Below are 18,335 nucleotides of genomic sequence, written 5' to 3' on the forward strand. Positions count from 1 at the left end.
GCCCCCCTATGATCACTGGTAGGAGGGTGCCCAACCCCTCCTGCCGGCCCCCCAACGGCCCCCTATATCGCCAATAGGAGGGTGCCCAACCCCTCCTGCCGGACCCTCCCCCAACAAACCCCGCCATCCCGAAACACCACCCTTAGTCTTACTTTCCAAGTTGGACCGGACAGCTCCTCGCTCGTTTGGCCAGCAGGCCTGCCTCCGTCCAAATGAGGCGGGCCCGCCCCTCCCCTCCCCTGCCTAACCCACAGGATCCTAGGGCCCGATTGGCCCAAGCACCTAAGGCCCCTCCTATAGCGGGAGTGGCTTTAGGTGCCTAGACCAATCAGGCCCTAGGATCCTGTGGGTTGGGCAGGGTAGGGGCGGGCCCGCCTCATTTGGACGGAGGCAAGCCTGCTGGCCATACGTGTGAGGAGCCGTCCGGTCCAACTTGGAAAGTAAGACTAAGGGGGTTCCGGGGTGGGAGGTTTCGTTGGGGGGGGGGTCCAGCAGGAGGGGTTGGGTACCCTCCTGCCGGCGATCTTAGGGGAGGCCATTGGGAGGACCGGCAGGAGGGGTTGGGTACCCTTCTGCTGCGATTGTCGGGAGGGCCGTTGGGGGGGGTCTACAGGAGGGGTTGGGTGCCCTCCTGCCGTGATCGCTGGGGGGAGGGGAGACTTGCAGCCGTAGCCGCGGTCACTATGCTAATCACGGCAGGGAGATCTTTGCCGCGATTAGGTACAGCGGCCGCGTCTACTTACCATGTAGGCTAACATTGTAAGCATTAAAAGTACATGTCGTGTTTGTTTTTGTATAGTTATTAACTAATATTTAACTAAGTTTTAAAGTTTTAAAGAATGTTTCCTTTATACGTAAATAAAGAAAAGTATATAAAATTGTACCCGTTTGAGGCTTTTATGTATGCAGCGGTGACGGTGACGGGGCGGTGAATGGGGTTGCAGTGGCGGTGATGGGGCGGTGAATGGGGTGGCAGTGGCGGTGACGGGGCGGTGAAGGGAATGGCGGTGACGGGGCGGTGCAGAGGATGGTGAGACGGGGACGGGGCAGTGACGGGGACCAATTTTTTCACCGTGTCATTCTCTACTTCTCATGCTGATGAAGATTTAAAGTGGGAAGAGGGTGGGAAGGGAGGGCAAGCGTGTGGTGCGGAAGGCAGAGAGGAGGGTGGGGGTTGCACCACTGCCTCCTACCCTCACTACGCCACTGGCTCAGTGCTATTTTCCTTCACTATTTTTTTTAGGCACCATCTATAAAATTTAGTGAATAAGTGGCCAGTGTCACTAATTTGTAGTTACTCTTGTAATTGCACTTAGGCATTATTCTATAAACTTAGCACCTAAATGCCAATGCACACAATTATAAAAGGGGTGTGTCAAGTAGTTGTACACGTAAATTACAGAATACTTTCACTTTCACACCCAACTGCCAAATTTAGGTGCCAGTATTTACACTAGCCTCGACATGGACTAAATGCTAAATTCCTATATCCCCTAATAGGACAGTAATACACACCAAATTCTCCACATTTATTTTGCAGAATCTTCAGAGTGCTTTTCTATGGACTCAATGTTTTTAGTCCCATAGAAGAACAAGCACACAGATCTGCCAGTGTGTATTTTTTGTTAGTGCTCCGTGTTTTGTGAAAGTTGTTAAAAGTGCTTTCTTATATATATTTTTCATTTTTATTAAACTTCTAAAAAAATAATAATAATTTTTACAAAAAACTTAGCTGTAAGTTGCGCTGGTATTCCATCAATGTTGGAAAAGGACCAGTCGTTCCGACATGTTTCGCTTTACGGCTTCTTCAAGGAGGTCTCCCCCCCCCCCCCCTTCTTCTATTTTGCTCCACTGCATCCTGACTTTGTGATTCCTTCATCATCTTGTTGAAAAAGTAATCCCACCTTTCCACATCCTCATTTTGATGATTTCTGAGTTGAGGTACTTTTAAGACTCAGTCAGCTTCTCTTTGGGGACTAAGAGATAATTATATGAGTTCAGTGTTATTAAAGTCAGTAATGTACACGGGTAAAATGAGTTCTGGATAATAATACTACTAGTAAAACTACTAATCATTTCTACAGCACTACTAGACATACACAGCACTGTACATCAAAACATAGAAGAGACAGTCCAAAGGAGTGCAAAAGAGCTTGTAGTCTAGTCAAGACAGACAAACTGGACAAGAAGGTACATCAAAACACAGTGCTCAGATGGGGGAATGATAAGACAGATGTTGGTATTTAGAAGGTGGGTTGGAGTTTGGAATTGAAAGCATCTTTAAAGAAGTGAGCTTTGAGTCTGGATCTGAATACTGCTTGAGATGGAGTTTGGCAAGCCGAGTAAGACAATTTGTTCCAGACATATGATGCAGCAAAATAGAAGGGATGGAGTCTGGAGTTGGCCGTAACAGAAAAGGATACAGATAAGAGAGATATATCCGATGAGTGGAGTGCCGAGGGGGGGGGGGGGGGGGGTGGAGTTTGGGGAGTGAGATACTGAAGAGCTGAGGAGTGTACACTTGTAGGTCAGTAAGAGGAATTTGAAATGTATGTGGAAATGGATAGGGAGCAAATTAAGTGACTTGACCAGAGAGATAGTGTGAACATAGTGACATTGGCGGAATAGGAGGGGTGTAGTAGAATTCTGAACAGATTGAAGGGGGAGAAAGATGGTTTAGTGCAGGGTGTCAAAGTCCCTCCTCGAGGGCCGTAATCCAGTCGGGTTTTCAGAATTTCCCCAATGAATATGCACGAGATCTATTAGCATACAATGAAAGCAGTGAATCCTGAAAACCCGACTGGACTGCGGCCCTCGAGGAGGGACTTTGACACCCCTGGTTTAGTGTTTCAAGTTTCAAGTTTATTAGGTTTTTATATACCGCCTATCAAGGTTATCTAAGAGGTTCTACAATCAGGTACTCAAGCATTTTTCCCTCTCTGTCCCGGTGGGCTCACAATTTATCTAACGTACCTGGGGCTATGGAGGATTAAGTGACTTGCCCAGGGTCACAAGGAGCAGCACGCGGTTTGAACCCATAACCCCAGGGTGCTGAGGCCGTAGCTCCATCCACTGCGCCACACACTCCTCTCCACTGCGCCACACACAGGTTGCAGTAGTCTAGGTGAGAGGTGATGGGGGTCTTGGCAGTGTGCTCAGAAAGGAAGAGTCTGATTTTAGTGATAATGTAAAGAAAGAAACAACAGTTTTGGGCAGTCTGTTGGATATGTGAGGAGAATGAGAGAGATGAGTCAAAGATTACCTCAAGATTGCGAGCCGACAAGTCAGAGAGGATGAATTTGTTTTTCACAATAGAGAACAGGGAAAGAGGAGAGATGGGTTTAGGTGGAAAGGAAAGAAGATCAGTCTTGGCCATGTTCAGTTTTAGATGGCGGCAAGACTCACTGCTTCAGTGCTAAAAAGCATTCTGTGTAGTAATATCTATTTAATTTTGAAATTAAATTTTTAAGTGTAAGAGGAGAATGAAAGATGACTTCCAGAAAGCATATTTCGATCTCCTTTAAAGAGGCCCAAAGAAAACAGCTAATTGCCATCGCTTAGATACCCATCCTTCATTGGAGGCTGCCTTCTTTGGATACATGAAAAAAAGCTGGCCGAGATTGTGAGAAACAGTTTGCATCGACCCTAGATTATTATACAAGTAAGCCAAAAAGGAAGGTGGAAAAGCAACTGAAAATTGAAGAGGACAATGTCTCAAAACAGAGATGATTAAAAATGACTCTAGCTTTGGGGGGGGGGGAAAAAAAACGCCAGCATTTCTAATTGGAATCGGTGCTCTTGAATTAGCAGCTGCCCTGACATTACAGTGAACGCAAAGAGCACGATCCTGACATGCCATGGTTTTGTACGGATCATGTATTAGGCCAGTGGTTCCCAACCCTGTCCTGGAGGACCACCAGGCCAATCGGGTTTTCAGGATAGCCCTAATGAATATGCATGAGTGAGATTTGCATATAATGGAAGTGGCAGGCATGCAAATCTGTTCCATGCATATTCAGTAAGGCTATCCTGAAAACCCGATTGGCCTGGTGGTCCTCCAGGACAGGGTTGGGAACCACTGTATTAGGCATTTCGCAGGGTTGCAAGGGAGTTGTTTTATGCTCTATATTCTAGGATTTGTGTTGAGGGGGAGAAGGTGATAGCTATGTACCGTATATGCCACCAGATTATTTTTTTTATTTTTGTTATAAAGCTAAATTTTATCAGCTGCTTCTGTTAACTACACTCCTAATAATATATTGATTTAATATACCACCAGTTTTACAGTAAAATGTTAGCAGTTTGCAATTCAAAATGAGGGGAACAGTAAAGACAGATGAACAAGGAATAAAATGCAGTGGGCAAATTATGAAACCAACAGTAAAATGACACAAGAGGAACTGAAATACAATACTGACGTATCGAGAAAGTGAAAGGAGACATAAAAGGGGGGATGCATGTTCTCTGCATAAAGAGTCTGTTGTAGCATTGATGTATTATTAATGAGACTTCAAGTGGAGGTTGGGGGATGGGCTGATGTTTCCTTCTAACTGATATTGTACCTTCAGTGAGTTAGTAAAAGGGAGGGGCGCCGACTTGGTGGGGGTTCCGGCACCCGTCCTCCTCTCTGTCCCCACTCCATCCAGACCCCTCCACCCACCCACCCACTTCTGCGCACAAGTGCCCCTTCCCTTTCCTCGTACCTCTTTCATTTTCCCGGCATGAGCAGTATCATGAACTTCCTGCCCGTGTCGGTGTCGACTCTCTCTGACATCACTGCCGGGTCCTGCACCTAGAAAGTGATGTCAGAGGGAGAGTCGACACGACATGACACGACAGCAAGTTTGTGATGCATCTCGCGCTGGGAAAATTAAAGATGTATGGGGGAAGGCAAAGGGGGTGTTTGTGTGTGGGAGGGAAGGGTTAGGAAGGAGCAGAGGGGGCGGAGAAGAGGGCAGGGGAGAGGCGCAGCTGTCCCAGGTGCCACTCATCCTCGCTACGTCACTGCTGCTAATCTGGGCACAATTTTGTTAATAACTATGGCCCTATTTTACAAAGCTGATTACCACAGTGGCCCACAGTAATCAAACTAAAGCCCATTACCGTACGGCAGCCGCTATCATGGCTTCGTCATAGAGGGGTATATTATGCCCACATTTTTCAAATTACAGTCAAACCTCGGTTTGCGAGTAACGCGGTTTGCAAATGTGACTCGCAAACTATATTTACCATATACAGTAAAACCTTGGATTGCAAGTAACTTGATTTGCAAGTGTTTTACAAGACAAGCAAAACATTTATTACATTTTAACTAAAAGTACATACGGTATACACACATTACATTCCATTAGGGATTTCTATGCCGCCATTACCTTGCGGTTCAAGGCGGATTACAAATGGTTTGTCCGGAGATTAGAAGTATTTAGGGAGTAGTTTGTACATTTCTTTGAGTTGTTAAGAATTACATCTGAGTTGTCATGATATTAGAAGTTCATATGTAGTAGTTGCAGGTGATACAGGTGTTAGTTCGGTTTTATGTGTTTTATGAATAGAAGGGTTTTTATTTCTTTTTTGCAGGTTTTATAGTCTGTGGTCATGGTCAATAGGTTGTAGAGTTATGGGTCGAGTTTTGCAGCTTGAGTGGCTAGGAGGTTGACGTACATTTTTTTCTTTTGACGTTTTTGGTTGGAGGGTATGTGAATGGTGTGTGGGTTCTCCTATGTCTGGTTGAGGTGGATTGAACTAGTCGATTGTTCCAATAGGCTGGGCTGTCTCCGTTTATTGTTTTAAACAGTAGGCAATAAACGGAGACAGCCCAGCCTATTGGAACAATCACAACTGAGCCGATGGTTCTTCTCTCTCTGACGCTGAAAGAGTGTAGTGACTATTCTAAACGAGCGAGGTCTTGCAATACAAGTACATACAGTATTTTGTATTAAAGTTTTTGGGTTATGAAACGAATTGTCTCTGAGTTTCCATTATTTCCTATGGGGAAATTCGTTTTGATATACGAGTCTTTTGATTACAAGCATGTTTTCAGAACAAATTATGCTCATAAACTAAAGTTTGACTGTATATATATTTATCTTACATACTATATATATATAACATATTACATTCATTTTATGTATATATACTATCCCCCTCTTTTACGAATGCATAGCACGGGTTTTAGCACCAGCAGTGGTGGTAACTGCTCCGATGCGCAAATAATTCCTATGACCATCGGAGCAGTTACTGCCACTGCTGGCACTAAAACCCATGCTATGTGTTCATAAAAGAAGGGGTATAATTCTAGTTTCTGTGAACATAAAAATTGCCGCTGCTGGGTAAGACCAGTGGTCCATCGCGCCCAGCAGTCCGCACACACGGCAGACCCCAGGTCAAGCATCAGTGCCCTAACTGAGACCAGCCCTACCTGCATTTGTTCTGGTTTAACAAGAACATGTCCACCCTGTCTTGAATCCCTGGAGGGTGTTTTCCCCTATAACAGATTCTAGAAGAGCATTCCAGTTCTCTACCACTCTCTGAGAAAAGTAGAACTTCCTTACGTTCATACGGAATCTAACCCCTTTTAATTTTAGAGAGTGCCCTCTCGTTCTCTCTACCATGGAGAGGGTGAACAATCAGTCTTTATCTACTAAGTCTATTCGCTTCATTATCTTGAACGTTTCAATCATGTCCCCTCTCAGTCTCTTCTTTTCAAGGGAGAAGAGGCCCAGTTTCTCTAATCTTTCACTGTATGGCAGCTCCTCCAACCCCTTAACCATTTTAGTTGCTCTTCTCTGGACCCTTTCGAGTAGTACCATGTCCTTTTTTATGTACGGTGATCAGTGCTGGACGCAGTACTCCAGGTGAGGGCGCACCATGGCCTGGTACAGCAGCATGATAACCTTCTCCGATCTGTTCGTGATCCCCTTCTTTATCATTCCTAGCATTCTGTTCGCCCTTTTCGCCGCTGCCGCACATTGCGCAGTCGGATTCATCGACTTGTCGATCAGAACTCCCAAGTCTCTTTCTGTGTATTTTCCTTTGTTCACCCTGTTGCGTTCAAGGTGGGAGAGTAGCCTGCTCTTTCCTCCTTGTTGCTACACTCCCCATCTACCCCTGAAAGTTTCTTCATTGGTTAAAGTAGTCTGTGAAAAGGATGGTCTTGATTCCTTTCTTGAATTTTCTGGTATCCTTTTCTAGTTTTAGTTCCTTTGGAAGGGAGTTCCACCATATCGGGGTCATCACTGAGAACATTCTTGTCCTGACACTTTTGTATTTGATGTCTCTGAAGAAGGGCATTTCCAGTAGGTGTTCTTGGCTCGATCGCAGGGAGTGTGTTTTTGTGTGGTTGCTAGATATTGCGGTTCTGAAAGATGAATGATTTTCTGTGTCGGCAGCATGATTTTGAATTTCACCCTGCTTTCATTCGGGAGCCAGTGTAACTCTTTCAGTAGAGGGTGGCACTCATCTTCGATTTTCCTAGCAGAGATCTTGCTGCTGCATTTTGTACTATTTTTCACAAATACATTTTCCACCTGGACATATGCAAAAGAGCCCAGTAGTATAGAAAATAATTTCTGTGAACAATATGGCAAAAAAGAGGTCTAGTTACCTTTACTGGGAAAGCCAGCAGGCAGAGATGTTTTCACAACCTGATAATGAGCTGTTCTGCATTATTATCCATCACAGCAGCTCATTACTTACGGTTTCTCAGTAATATATATATGATGCCGCAATATGTGAGTGAGCACCATATAGCTTCATAAATTAAGGATTGGAGAAGAGTACATGATAGAGTTAGTGATTTACATTGAAGTAACAATTGCATGTAGCACAAGCCATGTGAAAGTTTTCTGAGGACTATCCAAGTTACGTACAGAATTTTGCAAATCAGTCTTAGGTGCTGGTGCTTCTTGGGCATTTGGGACTGAACTTCATCTATGAAATTCTGTGCACTCTGTCTTTTTTTTATCATTATTATTATTAGTGATAGACAATTTTACATTAGAGATAGGAAACAACAATCTTTGCCAGAAAAACTGTATTGCCTCATTACACATACCACCCCTCTGTCTGAGACAAATGACTGGTGTTTTGTAGGGATGGCTTGCCAGTCGCAACGCTGTGAGAAATGTCAACAACATATTTTTCATGCTAAAACCCAAAAATGAGTAGACCCCCTCCCAAAAAAAATCATGTTTATCGTTTGCCAGGAATAGTGCGTACTCTTTCTGAAACATTGCGCATGTGTGAACTATTGCTCCTGATATCAGGAAAGGTCTGTGCACTGTTTCAAAATATGGCCAGTGCAAACAATCAAAATTAACTTTCCTAGAAATGACACAAAACAACAATGTTCCAGCTGCCTATCCTGTGCGGCAACGGCACTGAAGCCCATTAATTCCCAGTGGGCTTTGGTGCAATTATTGCGGACCGCTGCAGTAATCAGCTTTGTTAAAGAGGGCCAAAGTTAGGGTTACCATATGACTCCAGGAAAAGAAGGGTGGATTGAGACATCCAGGTTTTACTTCCAGCGAGAGGAAAGGAAGTAGGAGGACAGATAGAAACATCTGGGTTTTACTTCTATTGAAAGCAACGGAAGTAAAACCCGGATATCTCAACCCGTCCTCCTTTTTCGGGAGCTATATGGTTACCCTAGCCTTAGTTATTAACAAAATTGTGTCCAGATTAACAGCAGTAATGGTGCATTATCAGTTAGAACAGGGGTGGGCAACTCTGGTCCTCGAGGGCAGGAATCCAGTCGGGTTTTCAGGATTTCCCCAATGAATATGCATGAGATCTATTTGCATGCACTGCTGTCAATGCATATTCATTGGGGAAATCCTGAAAACCCGACTGGATTCCGGCCCTCGAGGACTGGAGTTGCTCACCCCTGAGTTAGAAGGAAACACCAGCCCATCCCCCAACCTCCACATGTGGTCTCACTAATAGTACCTTAATACCTCTCTGAGAGGCTTGAACAGACTCTTTATCCAGAGAAAATGCATCCCTCTCAGTCTCCTTTCACTTTCTCAATATTTAATAATAATAATAATAATAACAGTTTATATACTGCAGTACCGTGAAGTTCTATGCGGTTTACAAAAGAATAAAAGAAAGGTACAAATTGATTGAACTTAAAAGAGGTAAAAGCAAGTGGTTAATAGGTCAAGAGAACCGTTATTGAGGAGAAAGAGATGTATGTGTCAGCTGTCTAGATATTTCAGGAACAGATGAGTTTTTAGGCGCTTCCTGAATTCCTCATAAGTGGTGGGTGAAAGCAATTGTTCTAGATCTTTACCCCATAATGCTGCCTGATGTGAGAGAAGGTGTTCATGGTGTTTTTTCAGTTTACATCCTCTAACTGGGGGTTTGAATGTGAGCTTCTCTTGTGTCTGTTGGCTGAGAAGGAGAAAAGGTCAGTTATGTATTTAGGGGCTAGTCCGTATAGTACTTTAAAGCAGAGGCAGGCGAACTTAAACTTTTCGCGTGCTTCCATCGGTAGCCAGTGCAGCTGCCGGTAATAAGGTGTCACGTGATCAAATTTCTTTAGCCCGAAGATCAGTCTGACCGCTGCATTTTGCATTAATTGTAAACGTCGCATATTCTTTTGGGAAATTGCCAAATAGGCGATGTTACAGTGGTCAAGTTGACTCAGTACGAGGGATTGTACCAGGATTCTGAATGCTGACGTATCAAAATATGATTTAATGGATTTAAGTTTCCAGAGAGTGAAAAAACCCTTTCTGATTAAGGAGTCTACCTGGTCTTTCATGGTTAGGCATTTTTTTCAGTATTGTACTTCCGTTCCTCTTGTGTCATGTCACTGTAGGTTTTATCATTTATCCACTGCATTTTATTCCTTGTTCATCTGTCTTTGTCTGTTTGCTGTTCCGCTCATTTTGATTTGCAAACTGCTTACACTTTACTGGAAAACTGGTGGTATATTAAATAAATATATAAATGAAACATTCTCATTATTAGGAGTGTTTACTTAGGGCCCCTTTTACAAAGCCGTGGTAGCAATTCCCCAGTGCAGCAAATGCAACAAAAGCTCATTCAATTCCTATGGGCTGAGTTGCATTTGCCACACTGGGACTCGCTATCATGGTTTTTGTAAAAGGAGCTCTTACGAGTATCAACCTGAAGGGTCCTTTTAATAAATTACAGTAAAAAGTGGCCTTAGCATACCCTCATGTAGGTTTTTCCCATGCGTTAAGGCCATTTTTAATCGCAACAGTAAAAAGGCCAATTTTCTGTTTTTCCTTTCAATGTTCATATGCTACTGTTATCATTACCATATGGCTATTAAAACATATTAGTACGTGAACACTTAGCAGTGCAGATTTTGATGGTGATAGAACGCTAATCCTGCACTAATAAAGCTGCAGTAACTGGTTAGCACAGAAACATCCACTCTCAACCCTCCAGACACAGCCTTTCATGATAGAAACATAGAAGCTTGATGGCAAATAAAGGGCAAATGGCCCATCTAGTCTGCCCATCCGCAGTAACCATTATCTCTTTCTTTCTTCTTTTTTTTTTTTTAATTCTTTCTTAATTTTTAAAACTTCAACAGTGCAATACAACAAATGCAATGTATAATGATACAATAAAAACACATTCAACTTTCACATGTTCATAATCAACCATTTTCCCCCACCCACCCACTCAATAATGATTCAATAAAACACAAAAACATATATTACCATAAAAACCTTACCCTATTCTGAATATTGATATCTTCCCACCCATCCCAAGTATGAATATTCAAAAATCAATTTATGACATAAATAACCCCCTCCCACCCTTCCATGGATATGTACCAAAGTAAACAAAAAACTGACCCACAGTCAACAATCAATTATAATGAGGTAACATATGATGCCAATGGGCCCCCATATCAATTTAGATATATTACCATGCCCCAGATTCTCAACTTTTATTCTTTCAAATCTATAACTAGAGCAAAGACTTGCCCACCAGAACGAAAAATTTAAACGATCACAGTTCTTCCAGTTTCTGTCTCCAAGAGATCCCACGTGCCAATCCCAGGCCCTTTTGAATTCAGACACAGGCTCTGTCTCCTCCACCTCTTCTGGGAGACTGTTCCATGCCTCTACCACACTTTCTATTAAAAAAAAGTATTTCCTCAGATTCCTCTGGAGCCCATCACCTCTTAACTTTATCCTATGCCCTCTCATTACAGAGTTTCCTTTCAAATTAAAGAGAATTGAATCATGCGCATTTACATTACGTAGGTATTTAAACGTCTCTATCATATCTCCCCTCTCCCGCCTTTCCTCCAAAGTATAAAGATTTAGATCTTTAAATCTGTCCCCATATGCCTTATGATGAAGACCACATACCATTTTAGTAGCCTTCCTCTGGACCGACTCCGTCCTTTTTATATCTTTTATTAGCACATGGTTTAAATGTACAGATAAGGAACTTGCAGCAGGACACCGGTGTGTGCCCCACAGTGAGTCTTTTTAAGCTGCGGTACGCTTAGTAAAAAGCCCTCTTTAGGTAGGTCTACCAGACGTCCAGATTTCCCCGAACATGTCCTCCTTTTCGAGGGCATGTCCAGGGGTCCGGATGGCTTTTCAAAACCCAGCACTTTGTCCGGGTTTTGAAAAGCTTTCACAAAATCATGTCAGGCTGGAGGGCATCCACGCATGCACGGTTGCCCTCCTGCCCAATGAGAGCAAGCAGCGGGGGGTGGGGCTAGAGTGGAATTGGGGGGCGGGACTGGGGCGTAACAGGGCGGTTTGGGTGGAAGTAGGTTGGCCTGGGGGGGGTGGGTCTATAGGTCCAGATTTTACTAAAGTACAATCTGGTAACCCTACCTTTAGGTGATGAGGATGAAAGCTCTTCAATACTAATTTTCTTCCATCTCTCCTCTGGTTATTAAATTGGAAAACCCATCTACCCTGTCTGCAGTGACATTTTCACCCAAATTTTTTAAACGGCGCTATGGTCGGTGGCCACCTTGACCGATCGCATGTCAATCACGTGACAGCGCCATTTAGAGAAACACGTCTCCGGCAAAGGTAAGCGCTGGAAATGTAGGCCAGGGTTTTCAAGGCCTACATTTCTGGCGCCTACCTTTGATGTGAATCGGTTCTACAGAGGCACCGACCACTTCTGGTGCTAGCAACGCCGGTGCCTTCTGTATAGGCACCAGTAAGCGCCTTGAAATTTTATTTAAGTGCCATTTGAAACAGCATTTTAATCATAACTTAGGCGCCTAAGTTAAGGTGCCATTTGTAGAATTTCCCCTTTACTGTCTGCCTGTGATGCTGAATTGTTTTCTATCTCGCTTTGTAGTTACCGTAGTGCTGTTTGCAGCGCTAAGGCGGCAGCGAAAAAAAGAGCCCCTGATTGTCTCCAAGGAGGACATCAGAGACAACATTGTCAGCTACAACGATGAGGGCGGTGGAGAAGAGGACACCCAGGCCTTCGATATCGGCACACTGAGGAATCCTGAAGCCATAGAGGACAATAAGTTGCGTCGTGACATTGTCCCTGAAACCCTTTTTCTGCCACGTCGGACTGCAACAGCACGGGATAACACCGATGTCAGAGATTTCATCAACCAAAGGTTAAAGGATAATGATACAGATCCCACTGCACCCCCATATGACTCATTAGCGACTTATGCCTATGAAGGAAATGGCTCTGTGGCAGAGTCGCTCAGTTCTTTGGGGTCGATGACTACAGAGGGAGATCAGGACTACGATTACCTGAATGACTGGGGTCCTCGGTTTCGAAAACTGGCAGACATGTATGGCAGTGCAGAGAGTGACAAAGACTCCTAATATATTGCCTTTTCGGCCTCATATTCCTAGAAGCAACATTGGAAAACGTGAAGTGGCCAGTCCCTTATATTTATCCACGAGCTCTGTGAAAGGGCTACTTCAGCGAGCAGAATCAAATTTGTTCAATGATTGCAGTCTGTGTGGATCCAACATTAAAGACTTTTTCTAGAACATTTTATGAGCTTCCAAGAGGCATTTTGTTTTGTATTTTTGTTGTTTTTTTATTGGGGGGGTTACTTTTGTTTTTTTAGGGTTGTTGGGTTTTTTTTTTCAATTCATTTATTTTAATGTGCCCTGTTTACTTAACCAGGCTTGGAAACCCAGTGCAGGGTGGGAACAAAAGGCAATGATATTTGTTAAGCTTACGCTGCACTGTACAATTTGTTCAGATCCCATGTCCTCACTATAATCAGATTATTCTATACCAATAAGAGACCATTTCGACAGCAGTATGTTGCTATGTTCCAATGGAGGGACGAACTGTAGTATTCTTTAGAAATCATGATAAGTATCCTGGGTTTTCTTTTCTTTTTTTTTATACAACTCTACATTTGCCCGACAAAGCAATGCCAAACTTTGTACAAGCTTAATTACTAACAACTTTAAAGGCATCCAAGGGCCATTTAATTTAATGTATAAATCTTGTCCTGGCTGCTCCTCCAATTGTAATTTCCTCTACCAATTCAGTAAAAGAAAAATGTCTTCATGACTGATAGTTCAAGATACTTTTGATTTATATTGTGTAAATTAATTTGTACAGTCGGGGGCTTCTTAGAAAATAATTTGATTTTATGATCTATTTGGGGGACCTGCTGTGCTTGACAGTGAAGGCGACGGTGCTCTCTTTTCCCGATATAGAGTTAATCCCATTTACCACACATTTATTAATTACAAATCACTGAGAGTTTGCTGCTGAATTTCAAAAAAGAGATATTGAAATATCAAATGTCGTTTCGTCAGAGGGCTTTAATTGTGTACCACCCTGCAGAGGATAACCCAAATGAAAAGCTTGCATTACAGAAAAAAAAAAAGGCTCAATTCAAATCTTAATTCAAAGGGCCCGGCTCCAACCCTGATCAGACTGACCAGTTCAAGCTTTGGTAACATGCAAGACCCATGTGAAATGGCAATATGCCCCAATATCAAAGAGTTCATCTGGGCACTAAAGGTTTTTCTTTTTCTAATGTGTGTCTAGGGGGGGCGGGGGAGGGGGAGAACATTAGATAATCAAGTCCCAAGGGTCTGGAAATGTGAAACTGCTGGAGTTCTCGATGCTCTCTGTGTCATACCATTCTTTCAAATGAGTAAAATGGTAGCTTAGGGCAAACATCATATAACTAAAGCCTTTTCTCATTTCACAAGCTGCTGCCTGAAAAAGCAGCGGCGGAGAGAGGGATTTAGAAAGTGAGCACTATGCATCTGTTCAGTGCACGTCAATGATCCTAATGTTCTTTGGTTCTTTTTTTGGCAGTGTTTTCATGTGTGTTCTGGGACCATGTTTGTGCTCATGTGACGTTAAATGTGCACTGGAGCTTAGCCTGACAAGCCTGTGAAATGTCTATTGATGCTCACCACTGCAGATTTCTCAATTGCATTTTACAGCATAATGCTTTATTCAGAGGTGGCTTTTTGTTTCTCCTGCTCAAATATCAGAGCGAGCTTCTGAGCCCCCCGGAGATATAATGCACAGAGATGCTCCAAGTTTGACATGCTTGATAAAGGGCAATGAACAATGACTGGTGATGAAATATTGGCTGGCGATGGTCTAAGAATGCCGACGGGCAGTTCTTATTAGCACCAGTCTTGAGGGAAACAAAGATGTTTCATTTTCTAGAACTCTTTTAAAGGTACAACATAGCTCAGCCAGTCAATATTTCATTGAATGATCTCATGTTAAAGTGAGTGACAAGTCAACAGAGAAAATCTTTGTTCTCTAGGATTCCTGCAAAGTTGAAAGATATGCCCAGTTTAGTTCCTCATATAAAGCATTCAATTTATGTGTCTTAGAGCAGTGTTTTTCAACCTTTTTACACCTATGGACCGGCAGAAATAAAAGAATTATTCTGTGGACTGGCATCGGTCCGTGGACCGGTGGTTGAAGAACACTGGGCTAAGTCATGGGCCAGACCCCGCCCATCTCTACCCAATCTCCACCCCAGACCCCACCCCCATAATAGTACTAATTGCACCTTGCACGTCCCGTGTCTTATCTGGAAGCCTTCTCTCTGATGTTGCAACATCAGAGAGAAGGCTTCCGGTTCAGGCGCAGGATGCCCATAGGAGCCAATGCCCGTGGCTTTGTGCACTGAATCAGTTAGGAAGAGGGAGCTGGCTCGAAGATAACACCGCATCGATCGCACCGTGGACTGGTGGTTGAAGAAACTGTTTTGGGCCTGATGCACGTGCTGGCCCTGTGGACCGGTAGGAAATTTCTGTGGACCGGCACCGGTCCGTGGACCGGTGGTTGAAGAACACTGTCTTAGAGCAACCAAAATGTAAAAATATCTACAACAGAGCACTGTCTGTTATGAGTGGATTCTTAAGTTTTTTCAAGTTTTCAAGTTTATTAGGTTTTTATATACCGCCTATCAAGGTTATCTAAGTGGTTTTACAATCAGGTACTCAAGCATTTAAAAGAGATTTGTTTAGGATTCTCTGGAAAATGTTCTTTAGAGATTTTCTTTCTTTCAGGCCAAAATCAACCCACATATTGAAAACCAAATCCATTTTATGAATTATTCCAACAGCAGACAAAAGACAAATCTATAACTATGCCCCTGCAATTGCATGCAACTTGTGCACTTAAATTCAACAAAAATGCCACTTAAGCATGCAAGCAACCTAAAGCCCTGATTCTATATAAAAAAAAATGACTAAAGATAAGTGCCTAGATTGGCATGCCTAGACAATCTAGGTACCTACCTTACCCTTCCCTTTTTATGAAGCCACATTAGCATTTTTTATTGCCAGCTGCAGCGGTAAAAACTCTGACACTCATGGAATTCTTATGAGCGTCAGAACTTTTGCCGCCATGGCCAGCAATAAAAAATGCTAATGCAGTTTTACAAAAGGGGGAGGGGGTGTTAATTATTTAGAAAGCTTGTTTGGCACCGATAATGAGCAATTAGTAGCTCATAATTGGCAAAAATGAAAATGAATTGTATGGTAGGTGCCTAACTCAGTAAGTGCCTACCACTTTGAGGTAAGTGCCTAGTCCAAAGCACCTACCAGAAAGTGGGCATGGTTAGGAGCGGCTCAAGCGCAGATCTTGGGTGCGCTTTGCGTATAGGTGCTTAAACTAGACTTAAGCGCCAGTATGTAGGCCAAGAAAACCCTGGCATAAATAGCGAGTGTCTAAGGTTAGGGTGCGTACTGGCATCTAAGTCCAGTTTAGATGCTGCTAGGTGTGATTCTATAAATGGCGCCTAAGACTGACATGCAATGAGCACCGTATACCTCAGCGCCCATGCTTTAGACACCATTTATACAATCGGAACCTAAGTGCTTTTCTATATGGGAATGCACAAGTGGCATAAGGGGAATCATATAAATTGGCACCCAAAGATAGACACCAAGGAGTAGAATTTGTAAACAGCACCCAGATTTGAACACCCCCACACACACACACACACACACACGGGAAAAAAAAAAAAAAAAGCTCACTGAGCACTATTCTATAAATAGTGCTCCGAGTTGGGTACTGATAATAATCAGTGCATAACTCCAGTTTGTGGGGCATTAAGACAGAACTAAGCGATACTTTCTTGCAAGGATTAAGTGACTGGGCAGAGTGGGGGGAGGGGGATGATAAAGGAGGAGAAAATCGGACGGTGCAATAATATTCATCCGAAATTGAAGTGTCTCAAGTAGTGTATTTGAAAAGATGGAGAGCTGAATGATGTTTTTTGGGTTTTTTAAAATCTTTATTAAGTTTTCAAAGCTAACAAAAAGTGCAAAACAATATACATACATATATTAATAATCATAATAAGCACTTATAATCAATCAGTAACAATACAGAAAGGATAAAACCCCCTCTCCCATTTTCAATCAGGGAATAAAACCAAACAAAAGATACCCCCCTCCATCCTCTCCTAGATGTGTGTGCCCCAAACTAATTTAAATAACTTATTATGCCCCAGCATGTCAGCGTTCATCTTCTCATACTTATAACATAGGCATAAATTCACCCACCAAAAAGTAAAACTAAGGTGATCCCAATTTTTCCAATTGTGTGTAACCATTTGCATGGCTATCCCAGTCATAATAAGGAAAAGCCGACATGTTCAATGGGGGTTTAAGATGCAATATTATCCCACATATAACTACATCATTTGTCAATGGAATTTATGACAGCAGTATGGTATTAATCTGTCCTCATATTGACCTCCAAGAGTTGAGTATCAAAGGACAATAGAACAGCAAATGATCCAGTGTCCCTATGTCTAGATGACAGTGTCAGCATCAACTAGATTTAGAACTACAGTTCAGAACGTGAACTCGCAGGCCTTGAGCATGCACAGATGCTCAAGGCCCAGCAGAAGAGGAGGCCGATCTTCGGGCACCGGCACCAAGCACAGGACATGCCGGTGCCGGTGCCCAGATGATGGTAAGAAGCGGCGAGGGGGGTGCCCAATTGTGTCGGGGGGGTGCCCAATCGCGGTGGGGGGTTCCCAATTGCGGCGGGGGTGCCAGATCGAGGCGGGGGATGCCCAATCGCGGGGGGATGCCCAATCGTGGGGGGAAGGGTGCTGGATTGCGGGGGGAGGGTGCCGGATCACAGGGGGGGCCTTCGGGGGGGGAGCAATGCCGGTTCTCATGGGGGGGAACCTATCAAAGCGAGTTTCCATTATTTCCTATGGGAAAACTCGCTTTGAAAAACAAGCATTTTGGATTGCGAGCATGCTCCTGGAACGGATTATGCTCGTAATCCAAGGTACCACTGTATCTAATTTCCGCAAATGAACAGGGGTCCAGAAACTTCTATGTAACAAAAAAAAAAACCCATGTTTGTCTCATAGATACTGATGCTGTACATCTCATCCTCCAAGTCCAAATCCGTGGCCATTGAGAAGCAGAAATCTGCTGCTTAATCTCAATGCTCCAAATGTCTCTCAGATTAGTTTTTGGGTTTTTTGTTCAAATAGTCCAAAATTAATTTATACCACTTGGCAGCCTGATGCCCTAGGAAATCTGTCTGGAAGCATAGGCCCAGCAAGCTATACTGATTTTATAAATTATGCCACTCAGTGAACCCCTCCTGAATGACCTGCTTCAACTGCAACCACTTATATGTTTTAGACTTTGAAATACCGAATGATTGTTGCAGTCGTGAAAAATCAAACATTTTTCCATTTGATAATATATCATCTAATGTGTGTATGCCTGCCTGCCGCCAATGCTTCCAGAGGATCTTAGACTCGCCAATTTGAATCTTTGAGTTCAACCATAAGGATTGACACGTGGATTGTTGGTACGGATGTTAAACTATCAATAAATTTTAAGGTTTTCCAGGTGGTAAAA

The 18,335-nt window shown here is 43.2% G+C and overlaps 1 protein-coding gene across 5 annotated transcripts in view; it reads left to right on the forward strand.

The window, feature by feature from the left end:
• The window catches only part of LOC117355895 (cadherin-6-like), a 324,761-nt gene extending 311,240 nt beyond the window's left edge, over window positions 1-13,521 (forward strand). For all 5 annotated transcript variants that reach the window (XM_033934983.1, XM_033934981.1, XM_033934985.1 and 2 more), the window contains one exon: window positions 12,322-13,521. In XM_033934983.1, coding sequence (XP_033790874.1) covers window positions 12,322-12,812 — 491 coding nt within the window. In that variant the 3' untranslated portion in view covers window positions 12,813-13,521. The remainder of the gene's footprint in view (window positions 1-12,321) is intronic.
• The last annotated feature ends 4,814 nt before the right edge of the window (window positions 13,522-18,335 follow it).

Source organism: Geotrypetes seraphini, chromosome 2, assembly GCF_902459505.1.
Source record: "Geotrypetes seraphini chromosome 2, aGeoSer1.1, whole genome shotgun sequence".
In the NCBI taxonomy this organism is placed as follows: Eukaryota; Metazoa; Chordata; class Amphibia; order Gymnophiona; family Dermophiidae; genus Geotrypetes; species Geotrypetes seraphini.